The following is an 18,341-nucleotide window of genomic DNA, read 5'->3' as shown; positions in this document are numbered from 1 at the left end:
GTCAGAAGTACCATCACAGGACCAGCTCACCCTCCCAGGCAGGATCTGCCTCATGTCGTTGCCTATTTTGGTCTAGAAATTTTGCTGTACTAGAAATATGTGCCTGTTTGGGCTTCTGGATTCTCATCTCAAAGCATCTGGATGTCCTCAGATCCAGGTGCCTGCATTAAGTGTCTCGTTCCATTGCAGTCATCAACTGTACAGATCCTGGGCACCAAGGCAACAGCGTCCGTCAAGTCCATGCCAGCGGCCCCCACAAGTTCAGTTATGGCACCACTGTGTCTTACCAGTGCCACCACGGCTTCTACCTCCTGGGCAGCCCAGTGCTCAGCTGCCAGGGAGATGGCACATGGGACCGTCCCCGCCCCCAGTGTCTCTGTAAGTAGACGTCATCTACTTAAAATGATCACCTGTGCAGGCTGGTGGGATGTTTCATGTCAAAGAACCGTCCTCCCTTCTGTGGGGGGTGTGTGTGTGTGTGTGTGTGTGTGTTACTTCACCATGACTGTCACTCTGGCTGCTCCTTGGATGTCAGAGCCCTTCTCCGGCCCCTGTTGGGTTATTGCCATACCAGTTCTCTTATTCTCTTTCTTCCTAACTGGAGGCCTGTTCCTTTTCCTGTCTAGGATTGCCACCAAGTTCTTCAGTCTTTGGGGCTCCCTTCCATCAGAACTGGCTGCTGGCAGGACACTGTCTCCCATTTTACCCCTTCTTTGCTTTTCCAGAAAGACAATACACGCACCCCTTTCCTTTGAAGGGCTGAAGCAGAAATGCCCCAGACTCTTGAGGCAGACAGACCTGGATTTGAATTCTGGCTTCGCCACTAAACAAGCTGTGCGGTTTGAGAGAAAAAAGTCCACTAACCTCTCAGAGTCTCTGTTTCTTCACATATAAAAATGACGCTAATACCTACTCCACTGGGTTATTTGAGGATGAAATAAGGAAATTCTTAAAAGTGCCCAGTATAGAATCTAGTACTCAGTAAGCAATAACTGCTTTAACTATTATTAGAGAAAAAATATGGGGACATCGTGTTTTAAAAAAAGGGTGGGGGAGGTGCTCAAAATCCTACCATTTGGTTCTAGCCTTACACATCTTTATGACAAAATCAGTCCCTCCATCTCTTGCTCTCTGCTCTTGTTCCTCAAGCTAAATCCTGTAGATTACTTTCCCCCATCTTCCTACTAGTAGAGGTGAAGATGTATTCCAGAGGGATTATGGGTAGTGAGTTTTGGCCACTCAGCAATCCACTTACTTTGGCGAATCATATACCTTTCGTGGTGCCCCCACACCTCCAGTCTGCGTGACTCTATTTCCTTACATCCTGTGCCTCTAGGTCGGATAGGACACTATACAGCTATTCACGGCCCACATTTCCCTTATTTGAGGACCCCAACCTGTCCATCCAGCCCATTTATGACTGATAACTTTGGGGGGGCTGGGAAATGGACAGTCACCCATGTACAGTGGTACCAGGTAAGATTCAGAGAGCATGGTGGTTGCAAATCGTATCTTCTGATAAAATGAAGCTTTTTATCATAATAAAATTATTCTATCTGTATTAATTTTTCGCCCCAAAGCTTATTTCACCTGATGTTAACATTGATATTAAAGTAATTAACACATAATTACATTAATATAATTTATAACCAGCTTCTTTTGGAAGATTTAATCTATTTGCATATCTCCTCTTTTTAATGAAATATGATTCACATGCCATAAAATTCATTCTTTTAAAGTCTCTAATTCAATGATTTTAAGACTGTGTTTCCCCAAAAATAAGACCTAGCTGGACCATCAGCTCTAATGCGTCTTTTGGAGCAAAACTTAGCATAAGACCCAGTCTTATTTTACTATAATATAATACCGGGTCTTATTTTACTATAATTTCTAAGACCGGGTCTTATATTAATTTTTGCTCCAAAACACGCATTAGAGCTGATAGTCCGGCTAGGTCTTATTTTCAGGGAAGCAGGGTGTCTAATTGTAGAGCATTTTCATCATCCCAAAAGGAAACCCTTCAGCAGTCACTTTCCATTCCCCACCACCACTCTATCCCCTGGTAATCATTAATCTACTTTCTGCCTATGAATTTGCCTGTTCTGAACACTTTATATAAATGGAATTAAATACGTGGCCTTTTGTGACTGGTTTCTTTAACTTAGCATAAAGTTTTCAAAGTTCATCCATGTGATTGCATGTGTCAGTACTTCATTCCTTTCTATGGCCAAATACTATTCCATAGTATGGATCGACTACATTTTGTTATTCATTCCTCAGTTGACAGACATTTGAGTTGTTTCTACTTTTTGGCTATTATGAATAATGCAGCTATGAACATTTATGTGGACATATGTTTTCAGTTCACTTGGATATATATCCATATATCCAACTTGGCAGTGGAATTGCTGGGTCATATGGTAACTTTATGTTTAACTTTTTGAGCTTAACTGTTTTCCAAAGTGGCTGCACTATTTTACATTCTCGCCAGCAGCATACGAGGTTTCCAGTTTTTTCACATCCTCACACTTGTTATTGTCCATTTTTTTATTATAGCCATTCTAGTGGGTGTGAGGTTGTATCTCATTGTGGTCTTGACCTCCATTTTCCTAATGTCTTGTGGTGTTGAGCATCTATTTATGTGCTTATTGGCCATTAATATCTCTTCTTTAGAGAAGTGTTTATTCAAGTTCTTTGCCCATTTTTTAATTGAGTTGTTTGTCTTTGTACTACTGATTTTTAACAGTTCTTTATATATTCTGGACACTATGCTCATGTCAAATACATGGTTTACAAACATTTTCTTCCATTTTGTGGATTATCTTTTCACTTTCTGGGTAATGTCCTTTGATGCATGACAGCTTTTCATTTTAATAAAGTCCACTTTGCCTAGTTTTCCTTTTGTTGCTTGTGTTTTTGGTGGAATACTTAAGAAATCGTTGCCTGATCCAATGTCACTTCATGATCCAAGATCATGTCATCTGTGAATAGACGTAATTTTACTTCTTCCTTTCCAACTTGGATATCTTTTGCTTCTTTTTCTTACTTAATTTCCCAAGCTAGAACTTCCAGTACAATGTTGAATAGAAGTACCAAGAACAGACATTCTAGTCCCTGGTCTTTGGGGAAAAGCTTTCAGTTTCTCACCATTAAGTGTGATGTTAGCTGTTGTTTGTTTGTTTGTTTGTTTGTTTGTTTGTTTGTTTGTTTGTTTGTTTGTTTTGGGTAGATTCCCTTTATTAGATTAAGGAAGTTCCCCTCTATTCCTAGCCTATTGAACATTTTTATCATGAAGGGTGTTGTGGTTTCTTAAATGCTTTTGCTGAATCTATTGAGATGATCATGTGGGGTTTTTTTCCTCATTCTATTAGCATGGTGTATTACATCGATTGATTTTCATATGTTGAACATTCTTGTGTTCCTGGAACAAATCACACTTGGTCACGGTGTGTAATCCTTTTAATATGCTACTGGATTTGGTTTACTAGTATTTTGTTGAGGATTTTTACAACTATGTTTATGAAGTCTATTGGTCTGTAGTTTTCTTTCTGTGTGATGTCTTTGTATGCCTTTGGTATCAGAATAATCTGGCCTTATAGAATGAGTTGGGAAGTGCCCTCTCTTCTAATTTTAGGAATAGTTTGAGAAAGATTGGTGTTGTTTCTTCTTTAAAAATTTGGTAGATTTCAGCAGTGAAGTCATCTGGTCCTGGGTTTTTCTTTGATAACAGTTTTTTGATTGTTAATTGATTCTATTTATTTGTTATAATTCTATTCAGATACTTTATTTCTTCTTGAGTCAATTTTGGTGGTTTGTGTGTTTCTAGGAAGTTGTCCATTTCACCTAGGTTATCTAATTTGTTGGTATACAACTATTTATGTTTATAGTATTCTCCTGTAAGCCTTTTTATTTCTGTAAGATTGGTTGATAGTAATAGCCCAACTTTCATTCCTGATTTTTAAAATTTGAAACTTCTTTCTCTCTTCCTTTCTCTCCCTCTTTCTCTCTCTCTTCAGACTAGCTACACATTTGTCAATTTTGTCGATCTTTTCAAAAAAATCTTTTGGTTTTATTTATTTTCTCTGTTGTTTTTCTGTTTTCATTTGTCTCTATTATTTCCTTTCTTCTGTTAGCTTTGGGTTTAATTTGCTCTTCTTTTTATAGTTTCTTAAGGGGGAAGGTTAGGTTCTTGGTTTGAGACCTTTTTTTCAATGTAGGCATTTATAGCTATAAATTTTCTCCTGAGCATCACTTTCACTATATCTCATAACTTGGTAAGTTATATTTTTATTTTTGTTCACCTCAAAGTATTTTCTAATTTCTCTTCTGAGTTTTGTTGTTGTTATTTTTGACCTATTGGTTATTTAGGAATGTGTTTTTTAAATTTCCATATATTTGTGAAATTCCCAAATTTCCTTCTGTTAATTGATTTCTAATTTCATTGCATGTGGTTGGAGATCATACTTTGTATGATTTCAGCCTTTTTACATTTATGGAGACTTATTTTGTGGCCTAGCATACAGTCTATCCTGGAGAATATTCCATGTGCACTTAAGAAAACTGTATTCTGGTGAACACACAGTGTGATTTATGGATGATGTGATACAGAATTGCACACCTGAAATCTATGTAATTTTACTAACAATTGTCACCCCAATAAATTAAAAATAAATTTAAAAAAAAAAAAAGAAAACTGTATTCTGCTGTTATTGAGTGCAGTTTTCTATGAATGATTGTTAGGTCTAGTTTTATAGTGTTGTTCCTTGTTTGTTCCACTGTATTTCCTTTTTGATCTTCTCTCTGGTTGTTCTATCCATAATCTAAAGTGGGCTGTTTAAATCTCATACTATTGTTGTTGGTTTGTCTATTTCTCCTTTAATTCTGCTAGTTTTTTGCTCCATGTATTTGAGGTGTCTGTTTTTAGGTGAATATATGTTTATAATTGTTGTATCGTCTTGATGGCTTGACCCTTTTGTCATTATACAATGTCCTTCTTTCTAGTAACAATTTTTGTCTTAAAGCTTATCTTGTCTGATATTAGGATAACCACTCCAGTAACTTTTTTTGTTACTGTATACATGGTGTATCTTTTTCCATTTTTTTACTTTCAGCCTATTTGTGTCTTTGAATCTAAATATGTGTCTCTTATAGACATTATATAGTTGGATCATGTTTATTATTCATTTTGCTAATATCTGCCTTTTATGTGTTTAATTCACATTTAATGTAACCACTGATGAGAAATCACATGGAGATAGGGACCCTGTGGAGAACAATCACGATGCCTCAGTTGACAGCCAAGACCAAGCCATTGCAGAAGGGAGTCAACTATAGTACTTACCAGTGTGGCCTCTTGGATTCACCCTGCCTGGTTTCAAGAACTAATTATACCATTGAATAGGTCTGTGACCTTGGGCAAGTTACTTCTCCTCACCATGCCTCATTTTCCTCATCAGTAAGATAGAGATAAGAATGGTACCTACCTCCACGGGTTGTCTTAATGAATAAATAGTATAATCCTTGAAATTCACTCTATCAGTTATCTATTGCTGTGTAACAAGACATCTCAAAACTTAGTGGCTTAAAGTAGCAACTGTTTTTGTTTTCTCACAATTCTGTAAGTCAGAAATTCAGGTAGGGCTTAGTAGATATATCCATCTGGATTTACCAGAGAAACAGAGCCAATAACCAATTGTGGAATTGGCTCATGTGATTATGGAGGTTGAGAAGTCCCAAAGTCTGTAGTTGGCCAGCTGGAGACCCAGGAGAGCAGATGGTGTAGTTCCAGTCTGAGTTTGAAGCCTGAGAAGCAGGAGAGTCAATGGTGTGAATTCCAAGTCTGAATCCAAAGGCTGATGTCCCAGCTCAAAGACCATCAGGCAGAAAGAGAATTCTCTCTTACTCTACCTTTTTGTACTATTCAGGCCTTTAAGAGATTGGGTGAGGCCTACCCATATTGGGAAGGGCAATCTGCTATACTCAGTCTACCTATTCAAATGTTAATCGCATTCAGAAACACCCTCACAGAAAATGTTTGACCTAATATCTGGGCATCCTGAGGTCCATTCAAGTTGACACATAAAATGAACCATCACAGCAGGGATAGCTCGTCTGTGCTACATGTAGCTCAGTTAAGACTAGAGGATCCAAGATGGCCTCACCTACCTGTTTAAGGCCTTAGTACCGGCTGTTCTCCAGGTGGCATCTCTCCATGTGGCCACTCTCTCCAGCAGAGTGGCTTGATCTTCTTTACTTGGAGGCTGCATTCCTAAAGCAAAAAAAAAGGAAGTTATAAGCACTCTTAAGGCCAGAGCTCAGAATTCCCAAAACCTCATTCCACTACAGTCTGTCGATCAAAGCAAGTCATAAGACCAACCCAGATTCAAGGGGAGGGCAAATAATAGACTCCATCTCTTGGAGTGTAAGGAGTCCAGGGATGGGAAGAATTGTGGTGACCATCTTTGCAAACAATGCACTACAGTCAGCCCTTTGGCGACTACAGTTCATATCCTTCCCATATGCAGCATACAACCCCTCATCATCAAGACCTCCGAAGTCACATTCATTGTATTGTAGTTACCTGTTGTGAAACAAAGCACCCCAAAGTGTAGAGGCTTAATGCAACCATTATTTTATTGCTAATAATTAGTGAGGTTTAGTGGAAACGGTACATTTCCACTAAACCTGCTAATGGCTCCTGTGCCTGGACTGGGCCTAGAAGATCCAAGATGGCCTCACTCACTTGTCAGGGAACTTGGTCCTGGTTGTTGACTGGGGCATCATGATTGTTCTCCACATGGTCCCTGTCTCCATGGGATTTCTGACCATTCAGCAGTCTAGGCCAGACTTCCTTACATGGTGGCAATTCCAAGAAAATGAAGGCAAAAGCTGCCAGGCCTCTGAGGTCACAACTGGTCGAATGTCATTTTCACCACGCCCCAGTGGTCAAAGCAAGTCACAAGGCCAGCCCAGATTCAAAGGGGAGGAGAAACCGGCTCCACGCCTTGATAGGAGGAATTGCTAGCAGCAGTCTCGGCCAGTAATCTACCACAAGTACCTAGAGCAGAGTTGGACACACAATAAGACCACAGTGAGAAGTGGAGATACACAAAACCTATTCATGCCATCCCTGTGCCTGCCCAAAATTCCATCCTTGGCGACAGCGTTAACCCAACTCAGATTTTATCCCTTTAATCACCAGTCCTGGTCATTATCCACACCATGTCCTGTGCCTTTTCTGGGTATAAACAATGGCTCCAGGGATCTTCCAACATACCCTAGGTTTAGTCCATCCAAGTCATTGTCGTCTCTTCTTGAACTGCTGCAACACCCTTCTCATTCTTGCCCCACTGGAATGTTCTCCACACAGGAGCCAGAAGGATCTTATTAAAACGTATATCAGACCATGTCACTCCAGTAGTATTCCATCATGCTTACGGAATAAGCATAATCTGGCTCCTAGCAACCTCTTCCACATGTCTTCTTCCATTCTTCTGTTCACTTTCTCCCAGCAGCCCTGGCTTTCTAGCTGGTCCTCAAGCACACACAGGGTGTCCTTTTCACCCAGATCTTGCATGGCTGTCCGATTCACATCACTCAAATCACTGCTCACATGTCACTTCCTCAGAGATATCTTTTCTGACCACCCTCCTCAAAACTAGCATCCTCATCCCAGCCCAAACACCCTTTCCTGACGCAGATTTATTTTCCGTCATAGTACCCCTAGAATTACCTATATATTTTCTTATTTATAGTATCTTCGCCCACGAGACTGTAAGCTCCACGAGAGCATGGGCTTTATTCTCCCAAACACATAAAACAGTGCCCAGCACCTAATAGGCACTTAGTAAATATGTACTGAGTCAACGACAGAACCTGGGGTCGACCTGTGGCTAGAACAACGGGGAGGCAAAGGGCAGTGACCTTGACAGCATCACCCTGCCCTAACCTGTGCACTTCAGCTCAAGTATTCTAATCGTATCACTGGTTTTCACAGTCACACTGTGGTGTCTCAGGAAAGGGAACTTGCAAACTGAGGGAACGTGTTGGGGACAGTGGATGTGGGGAACTGCATGATGCAGTGGGGAAGGGACTATAACTGGCCCTCCGTCTGGAACCTGTGGTCAATGCAGACAATCCTAGGGTGACGATCGCCCATTTTTGTCTGATACGTACTGTGTGTACCACCTTTCTGCCAGAGACATCTCAGTTATGTCCGACAGCAGTGAGGAAATAGGGAGAGGAGATCACAAGAGGCAAGGAAGTAAAGAAACATATTATTGCATACCTACTTCCTGCTGAGCAGTTTCATGCATATTATCCCTTCAACTCTTAAAACAACAGGTATTACTCTCCATTTCACTGACACGGAAACTGTATAGCAAGATGAGTCGGTATTGTCTGCGGATGTCAGGTGGGTGTGCCAGAAGAAAGTTGGCTTCGATAGGTACCCGGGGTTTCTCTTCCTCTCTGCTTGTCACTGCAAAAACCCTACTGTCTGTCCCGTGATGCCAACCTATCCCTGTGCCGAGTTGCTGAGATGTTTGCTCTTCCTCACAGTGGTGTCCTGTGGCCATCCGGGCTCCCCACCTCATTCCCAGGTGTCCGGAGACAACTACACTGTGGGGGCGGTCGTGCGTTACAGTTGCACCGGCAAGCGGACTCTGGTGGGAAACACCACCCGCATGTGTGGGCTGGACGGACACTGGACAGGCTCCCTGCCCCACTGCTCAGGTATGGGGCCTGGCATGGGGGAGCGGGGTCCAATGGAACACTTAGCTGATGGGAGGTGGATAGGCTCCCAAGGTGTGAGTATGACAGATGGACAGGAGGGAAACAGACCTTTTGGACCCTCATCCCATCCCTCATGGGCAGAGAGCACAGCGATTAAAGGTCCCAACTAGACTTCAGCCCCTGGTAGTCTGAGCCCAGCTTCGTCCCCTTAACTGTGGTCAAGTCCATACAGCCAAGGGATTGCAAACTAGGGAGGATACAGCTATTCTTGCAGTTTAGGGTTCCCAGATAATCTCGTCTCCCAAAAGTAAGGGTACTGCCGGCCGGCCCAGTGGCTCAGGCGGTTGGAGCTCCATGCTCCTAACTCCGAAGGCTGCTGGTTCCCACATGGGCCAGTGGGCTCTCAACCACAAGGTTGCCAGTTCAATTCCTCGAGTCCCACAAGGGATGGTGGGCAGCGCCCTCTGCAACTAAAGATTGAACATGGCACCTTGAGCTGAGCTGCCGCTGAGCTCCCGGATGGCTCAGTTGGTTGAAGCGCGTCCTCTCAACCACAAGGTTGCCGGTTCGACTCCCCCAAGGGATGGTGGGCTGTGCCCCCTGCAACTAGCAACGGCAACTGGACCGGGAGCTGAGCTGCACCCTCCACAACTAAGACTGAAAGGACAACAACTTGAAGTTGAATGGCACCCTCCACAACTAAGACTGAAAGGACAACAACTTGACTTGGGAAAAAGTCCTGGAAGTACACACTGTTCCCCAATAAAGTCCTGTTCCCCTTCCCCAATAAGATCTTTAAAAAAAAAAAAAAAAAAGTAAGGGTACTGCCAGAATATTGAACCAGATGTTAATTAGGTCTCCCCAGAAAGGAAAAATTCCCAAAGTACTGGCCACTGTTGCACAGGACAGTTGGCTTCCCAGGGCAATCCCAGACGTATAATTCTATTTCCAGAAGGAAATAGAATGGCCCCTCCCTCCTCTACACCCCATTAATCACCCAGCTCATGAACTGGGCAGGACTAGGTATGAACCACGGGACTCCATTAACCTGGACTAGGAAGGCTACTCATTCTGTTTGGACCCCTAGTGGAAGTGACCTGGGGAGGATGACATGGGGAGGACGCCTCATGTATATTGAGGCATCTTCAGTCGTTCACAGGGCAAGTTCCAGGAGGAAGAGGCATTCCAAAGAGCAAAGGCAGGCATTTCTGATCCAAAGGCCCATCCCATGGATCTTGAGATTATAATGCTAAGCGAAATAAGTCAGACAGAAAAAGCAGAGAACCATATGATTTCACTGATATGTGGTATATAAAACTGGAAACAACAAAAGAACAAGACAAACAACTGAAAGAACAAAAACTCATGGACATAGACAGTAGTTTAGGGGTTACCAGAGGGTAAGGGGGGAAGAGGGCTCTAGAAGAGGGTAAACAGGGTCTAATATATGGTAATGGAAAGAGAACTGACGCTGGGTGGTGAACACACAATGTGAGATATAGATAATGTATTACAGAATTGTACACCTGAAATCTATGTAACTTTACTAACAATTGTCACCCCAATAAACTTTAATTAAAAAAAAGAAAAAGAAAATCAAAGGCCCATCTGAGCCTACATTTGCCCCAGTTCTCTTCTGTGAATAATCCCTTTGCATAAAGTTCCCCTCTAGACACTTCCTTAGGACATTAGGCTAATGTTGCTCTTAAAGTCATTTGATCTATTTTGGGGATCTTTGTTCCCCATGGGAAAGGGAAGTAAGTGCAGGGTAGAGGAGACAGAACCCAGAGAGAAAGCCCGGAGCATACATAACCCGTGAGCATACGTACCCAACCACACAGTCCTTCTCCTGGCCCACGGCATGGAATCCGTCTTTTCTCTCAAACTAAGTCTGCTAAATCTGAGGAATGAATGAATCTTAAATGCCTTGGGTAAGAAAATGGGAGATGAGAAGAACAGGTAATTAGAAAGCAGTGCTGGGTGTGTACCAATGAGAGGGTATTATCTCCCTCCCTGAAACTTACAGATGTCATTTTTGCAACAGCATCTCCTGCCAGTCCTAAGAAATACACATTGAAGAGTTCCAGAGTCAAATTTTTGAACCTCATCCTCTAGAGCCCTTTCACCCAGATGATGCATAACAAAATATCCTGAGTCCTTCCTTGAGTCATAAGTCCCTGGACCATCAAGGACATGCAGAGATTTCCTGAATTTGAGACGTACTTTGGAAAGTTCATTGCCCACGCTTCAGGGTCGTCATCTTGCTAATATGCTTCTTCAGTAAGAGTCAACAGTTGCCATCTGCCCCCGTGGTACAATATTCTGTCCCAGACTCCCTTGTATCATTGAATTAGAAGCTCCAAACACTGCAGCAGGACGGGCCATTCTGTCAGATAATCGCCAAGACTAGGAAGTTCCACACTCTGGCCTATTTTACAATATTGCTGGCTCCAGCTGAGGTCAGCTAGCCAGTGTGGGAGTCAGATACTCACCGTTAGGGCTACCTTCCAGGGGGCCCAGTACTGCCTGTTCCATGAGCTACATCCTGGAAAACTTCAAAAGATAAGAAAACCTGGCCAAACGTCACAGGGCCTCTTTTGTCAAATGTTTGAGTTGAAGGCTGAATGATCCCCCTCCCTTCATAGGGAGCAGAATGGGGAACATGGTGTTTTCATAGTCTGAGATTAGACTAGAAAAGTGTGTAATTCCAGGATTGAGAGAAAGAGACATAAATGGTAAATGGTGAGGTGTACATGACTTAAACGTTTCTTGACTCCAGCAAACTAGCTGTGTCGCTCCGATGTACTTCATCTTCTCGTGCGGTTGCCATTTGTTCCCTAATTTTCCTCTCCCTTCCTCACGCGAACCACAGCCTACTCTGATCCAGTCATGTCTCTTACACATCTCTGTATTGTGACATGGGTTGGCTCCCGTAGGCACTAGTTCTTGTGGCTTTGTCTCCTCTCCTGTTCTCTACCCTCCTCCATCTCTTGGGTAGGTTTGTACAATACCAGAGCCCAGATAAGTGCAGAAATGTAGCAGGAGGCAGAAAGAATGAAATGAGGGAGTCTACAATATTTAATCCAGAGCTCACCTGTATTGGGTAATTTGTGAATAGGGACTCCTCCACTAAAGGATCAGAATTCAAGCTGGGCTGCTGAGAAGGTGAGGCTATGCAAAGGAGTTGGGACTTTATCCTGTAGATCAGGGATGTCCAAACTGCGGCCCATGATCCATTGTTAATTGGCCCACAGCAAATTCCAAAAATATATGTAGTTTACTTAAATAAACCAGGTGAGGCAATACGTACTTCACCTCGAGTGAGTGGCCCGGCTATTTGTGTATTTTACCGCATATGGCCCTTGGTGAAAAACATTGAAAAAAGTTTGGACACCCCTGCTGTAGACACTGGGAAACCAGTGGAGATGTTTCAGCAGGAAAGAAATAAGATCAGATGGTGATTGTTCATTGTTAAGATTGAAGGATAAAATGGAAGACAGGTTGGAGGGAGACTTTAAGAAGGAAGAGACATTAGTGAGGAGACTCTTGCAAGAGTTCAGGCAAGATAATGCTGAGCACCTGAGCTAAGACAGTGGGAATGGGGAGGGGACCCGGGAAGCAGCAGATATTGGTGGGAAAGGGGCAAAAAGGAGAAGGAAGAGATGCGGCCAGCTTAGACCGCTGGCACTCCACCCTGGCACAGGCAAAGAATGGAGGCATGGTCCACCGCAGAACCTTCCCTCTGCCTTCTTTCTTCCCTTGCTGTGTGGCCCTCAGGGACTTACCTGTGACATCGGACCTTTGTGTTCTTTGACCACTGAGTAGTAAGGCAGGAGCCTGTCCAGGTAACTCAGACTGGACACAGTCAGTTTGCACCCCCCTAATTCGTGGGGCCCACAGCCTCCCCTTAACGGCCGATATCTTTCCCCTAGTCCTCCCCTCTCCTTTCCTCCATGCTGAAAACAATGGGGTTTATTTGGTTCTGGTCCACAGGAGTGAGCACGGGAATTTGTGGGGATCCTGGGATCCCAGCCCACGGCATCCGTTTGGGGGACAGCTTTGCCCCAGGAAGTCTGATGCGTTTCAGCTGTGAAGCTGGCCACACACTCCGGGGATCATCAGAGCGCACCTGTCAAGCCAACGGCTCGTGGAGCGGCACGCAGCCTGAGTGTGGAGGTAATGTATGTGACCCTTCTGCTTTTCCCCTTTGCCTACCCTTGTTTCCCCATGCCCAAGCACCTGCTCTCACCGGCACAGATAAAATCCATGGTCCCCTTTGAACCCTCAGCCTTGTGGGTAGTGGACACCAACGGAGAGTTCACATGCATTCTCATTAGTAAGGTAAAGACAATTGTATTCCTCACCCTCATCTAAGGAGGGAAGAAACCAGAATAAACTAAGTTTAGACCATTGTGCACTTTTTACCCCATATAATGTTATTCAACAACTATGTGCCGAATACTATAGTATGTCCGAGGGACACAGCGGTGACAGAGACAGACACATCTTGCTCTCTTGGAACTTACAGTTAAAGGGAAGAGACAGTGTTAAACAAGCATCCAAAGTGCCAAAAGAAAGAGAAATCCAATTTTCAAAAACCCTTTAAAAGTAATATAAACTCTGAATATTGTTCCCTGAGGTAGCCCTGGCAGGGAAAATTATATTTCTCCCCACACTCCTAAATTTGTGAAAAAACTCTTTCTTAGAACTTCTCCTCCCAGAGTCCAACTTTTTGTAGCTGCGCCCCAAATCCCTCTGTCTCTGAAAGACAGCCTGCATAGCACTCTCCTATTTAGGTCGCAGTTTAACAGCTGAGAGTAAGATAGTTGAGAAGATGTTGAAAGAGGAAGGAGACAATATGAAATCATCATCTAACAAGAGAGGAGTGGGAATGAAATAGGGAAGTACATCTTTGCCAGGCAGCCTCTAGGGCTCACTCCAAGTAAGAGACCATTACATGAAAGTGAGAGTAGCAGGTTATTGCTGCATAGGTACAAGCACAGGGTAGGTGAAGCATTAGGTGTAGGACTGGGGTTTTATCAGGCAACTAAGACATCAGCAGAAAGTGGCACGGGAGATGAGGGTATACGCAAAGCAGGGTTATGATTGTTCTTGGCATCTAAGCTGAATGGGGGGGCAGGTTTATGAGAGGAGTAAGAGGCAGGGGCAAAAATGGTAGAATCAATGGATTATACGTCCCCGTAGGACCAAGAAATCACCAGAGAATGAATCCCAGAGGGCGTGAGCTGAAGAGATAAGAGGCAGTGGCTAGAGAACCGGATGTCTGAAGTTGGGGTGGCGGAGTAGTCCTGCAGAGCACAGAGAGATGTTCTGGCCCATGATCAGAGGGCACCTGCCCAGGAAAAGATACAAATGGAGTCAGTGCCCTCCCCACTTGTCTGCCCAAAGTCTTTCGGGGGAGCAAAGTTAGTTTCTATAGAATTTTGTAGACATAGTAAGAAAGAGCTGTGGTAGTGAGTGTGTTGGCAAGGAGAAAATTTAGTATATTTTCAAATATCCACTGTGACCCAGGTCCCCGTTCATGCCACTCAGATTGCAACATGGAGTTAGTCAACTTGTAGGGAGTGTTTAGGGAACAGAAAGTAAGTGGCTAAGAGTTTGGACCTGGAAGCAAATGTTTGTTGAATGAATTTTTGTTTGTATGTGACATGTACACAGCTTTTTATGCCTTCCCTTGGTATGCTCCCACTTATCCTTGAAGGCTCTCCGCAAATGCTTATCTCCAGCCCCAATGAGTAGTGCTTTTCCTCCCATCAAGTATAATACTTATTATATCATATTTTAATTCATCTGTCTATAGGTAAGTTTTTAAGATAGACTCAGCTCCACAGGGCAGGGGACCTGACTTGGTCATCACTGCATTCCTGGGACCTAAGTGCACAAATACTTGCTGAATAGATGGATATTAGCGCTTATCTATTACGCTAATCATATCATGCTATAGATTTGACTTTGGGACCGTGTAGCGTAGTTACAAAATAAAATGAAATCAAAGATTAGAAATAAGTAATCTCTAAGTATCAAAATCAAAATGGACACAGTGAACTTAACTATGTATAAAGTTGGTGATATAAGAACCCACAGAATAACTTCAACTGACTTGAAGGAATGAAATTTGACTATGGTATCTAAGGATACAGATACCTAAGGACAAAGTGAACTGCAATGCCATTTTAAATTGTTTTCAGCAATCACATTGTTAGTAATAACATTGGTATTACTATTCTGAAACTACTACATGTATAAAATACCATAATGTGTGTGGATAAAACCAATTTAAATTATTTATTGTCACTAGGAACGAAGAGTTTCAGCATAAAAAAGATACAATACAAAAATTTAAAAGTTAAGGAAAAACTTTTAATCCTAAATTTGGATTGGTAATGTCAGTATAAACTCATCATTTATTTTCAATTTGAAAAGTTATTTTCCCAGCTCTGTCCTCCCTAAAAGTCTCAAATCAGTGACCAGCTCAGTAGCAATGAGTACCCTTCACACGCAGATTGTGGTTTCTACATTTGTTCTCCACTAAAAGCAGCCAGAGCTTTTTACAGAAATGGCTGGTTCCAACTCTGGGGCAGGAAATACACAAGAGGAGCTTAGAACATCTTGTCACTCCAACAAGGAATTAACCAAAGACAAGTGGAGTCATGTCAGGGGAACTCAGAAGCCAACCTAAAGAGGCTCCCCCTAGCCAAAGATGGGACACTTTGGGCATCAATAAGAATAATGGTGGCAATGAATGGCAACATAGTAAATAAGTTTAAGTCCATGAGTTCAAATGAGTGTCAGTCACCTTTGGAGCTTGCTATGGAACCAACTCATCGTTCTGACATCTGATTTAAAAAACAATCCAATATTATCCAGTCTTCCTGTATGAGTTGTAATTCAGGGTAAGCAAATAGTTGATGATGGACAGGTTCTTTATTGAAGAAGTCTAGTGAATGCAGAGAGAACTATAGAATTTTCTATCCCCTGATGAAATAATGAATCTAGTCAACAGTCAATTGCTGCTAAAACCATTAAGTGAAAAACTAATGGGAACTTTGTAATTGCCAGATTAGGCAGGCAAACCTCAATCCATTGATCACACATCAGGAACAAGGAAACAATCAGGCATTTTGTGCCTCCTGATGTGACGTAATAAGACAGAAAACCGCCTATGAATGAATTAACCCGACCAGAAAGTAGCACCTGACTACAGGACCCACAGGGGACAGAGGCAGGTGTTGAACAATACCTCCCTGGTGCAATTAGCAAAATCCAGAAAGTGGGAAGTTCTACCAGATAAAAGAGGCTTAGAGACATGCCAACCAAATATCATGTGTGGGCCTCTTTTGGGTCATGATTCAAGTAAATCAGCTGTTAAAACAGAGAAGAGACAATTCAGGAAAATTAAGCACTGTTTAGATATTTGGAGATATTAAGGAATTGTTTAAAATTTTAGGTGTGATAATAAAACAGATATAGTCCTTATGTTTTAGAAATTAGAAAAAAGGTTCATACAGGTCTCTCTCTCCCTCCCTTCTGAGGGTGAGATGATCAGACATGAAAACAGGGTGAAAGGCATTTCAATCCACAGGGTCCTGATATAGCACATGGTTTCCACTGTGGGCACATCTCAGTCCCCCAGGTGACACCTGCGTTTGTTCTGGTGAATAATGTGCTCTTTTGGCTTCCTAGTGATCTCTTGTGGGAACCCTGGGACTCCAAGCAATGCCCGAGTCATGTTCAGTGATGGCCTGGTTTTCTCCAGCTCCATCGTCTATGAGTGTCGGGAAGGCTACTATGCCTCAGGCCTGCTCAGCCGGCACTGCTCGGTCAATGGCACCTGGACAGGCAGTGACCCAGAGTGCATAGGTGAGAAGGCCCTCTGGGCTCCGTGGCAAATGGTGGCAGAAGCAATTGGGCGTCTCCATGTCAAAGAAAAAAGCTGTCCATGGGAGATTGGGAAGGCTGGCTGGAGTCGGGGAATGAGAACTATACAAAAAGCCTCTATTTATTGAGCACATACTGGGTGACAGCCACTTAGCTAAGTGCTTTATTTTATATGCATGATGTCATCTGATTGTCACCACAACCCCAAGAAATGGCTACTACTAGCCCCACTTTATATGTGAGATGACTGAGTCTCAGAGAGGCTGAGATATGATATATAGGTTTGCTGTTTCTCAGGCTCTAGCCAGCTCCTTGGGCTTTCTGTTTCTGTTTTAGAGCAAACCCCCAGTTCTCAGCCTGACTCTCTTTCCACACAGTCATTATCCACTATCTCTGTTAGGTACTTCTCTCCCTTGGACTCATCCCCACCCTGGTCTGGCTCTCAGGCATGGCGTGGTCCCACTGCTCCCCTTTCTTGCTTCTCTCAAGGGCTGCCCCAGACCCTTTCCCTTGGAAAGCGGGTAACTGTGGGGCCCAGAAGGAGGGAAGTGATAAGATGAGGGACGCTGACAACATTCTCCCTTTCTAAGTCCTCATCTTTGATTTCAGGCTCTATCTGAAATCCCATGTCAAGTTCACTTTTGTTCTAAGGCCAGAGTTCACCAACCCCCACCCTCACTTGATACCATAACGTAGGTATGACCATTGCATATGTCATAAGACCCTGTTCTAGACCGCTGAGCCACAGAGGCTCCCGGGCAGAACAGCAGGTGAAAAGATGTACCCCCGCCCCCAGCAGACAAATTGTCCGTGTGGTCCATTAACACATCTTAGACTCTTCAACCTGCAAACATTCCTTTCCCTGAGCCCCAGCCTCATTTAGGAACTCTGCCCTCGGGGTCCTTCTTCTTAGAGGGGTGGGTTTTGGATAAGAAGGATGGTCTTCAGAGCCCGAGTTTCTGGCGTGCATAAGGATGGTGGAGGCAAGGCGAGTAGGGATGCAGGAAGACCCTTGCAGAGAGACGTGGCCCAGTGGACATTAGAATGGGCAGTGCCCACTGGGAGCCTGTGAGGGGACAGGGCATTCCTGATCTGACAGTTTCTCTTCCTGGGCATGTGCAGGGAGTGATAGGACTGGTATTAGAACTCTGGGAGAAAACGGGAATGGACCGGGAGTGAACAATGCTGTATCTCCCCAACCTAGTCATAAACTGTGGTGACCCTGGGATTCCAGCCAATGGCCTCCGGCTGGGCAATGACTTCAGGTACAACAAAACTGTGACCTACCAGTGCGTCCCTGGCTACATGATGGAGTCACACAGAGTGTCCGTGCTGAGCTGCACCAAGGACCGGACATGGAATGGTACCAAGCCAGTGTGCAAAGGTGTGTCAGAGGGCTGCGGATGTGGACAGAGGGCCGAAGGAAAGTCAAAATTGAGACGTGGGCCTTGACCGTCTAGGAGGGAGGGGTGAGAGCCCTGACGTCTTAACGGGGTGTGTGAGGGGAGGACTGGTCCCTGAACATCTGCAAGGAGGGGGTCAGAAGAGACCAAGGGGAGGCCTGGGCTGTAAGCATCGAGGAGAGGGCTGTGCAGAGAGGACTGGGCTGTCACACTTGAGTGAGGGCACTGTACGGTGCATAAAGGCCAGAGCTTCCAAAGTAAGAGGGGGTTATTCCTGCTTCCTCCTGCTCAACCCAGACTCCCAGC

General features: G+C 43.8%; 1 protein-coding gene across 1 annotated transcript in view; it reads left to right on the top strand.

Moving 5' to 3' along the window:
- Positions 1-18,341, top strand: part of CSMD2 (CUB and Sushi multiple domains 2) — a 579,918-nt gene that overhangs the window by 538,191 nt on the left and 23,386 nt on the right. The window contains exons 55-59 of the mRNA XM_033115124.1: positions 190-378; positions 8,560-8,733; positions 12,727-12,909; positions 16,438-16,614; positions 17,837-18,016. Coding sequence (XP_032971015.1) covers positions 190-378; positions 8,560-8,733; positions 12,727-12,909; positions 16,438-16,614; positions 17,837-18,016 — 903 coding nt within the window. The remainder of the gene's footprint in view (positions 1-189; positions 379-8,559; positions 8,734-12,726; positions 12,910-16,437; positions 16,615-17,836; positions 18,017-18,341) is intronic.

The sequence above is a fragment of the Rhinolophus ferrumequinum genome, chromosome 9, assembly GCF_004115265.2.
Source record: "Rhinolophus ferrumequinum isolate MPI-CBG mRhiFer1 chromosome 9, mRhiFer1_v1.p, whole genome shotgun sequence".
NCBI lineage: Eukaryota > Metazoa > Chordata > Mammalia > Chiroptera > Rhinolophidae > Rhinolophus > Rhinolophus ferrumequinum.
The sequence above is the reverse complement of the archived record's forward strand: the minus strand, read 5'-3'. Positions and strand labels throughout refer to the sequence as shown.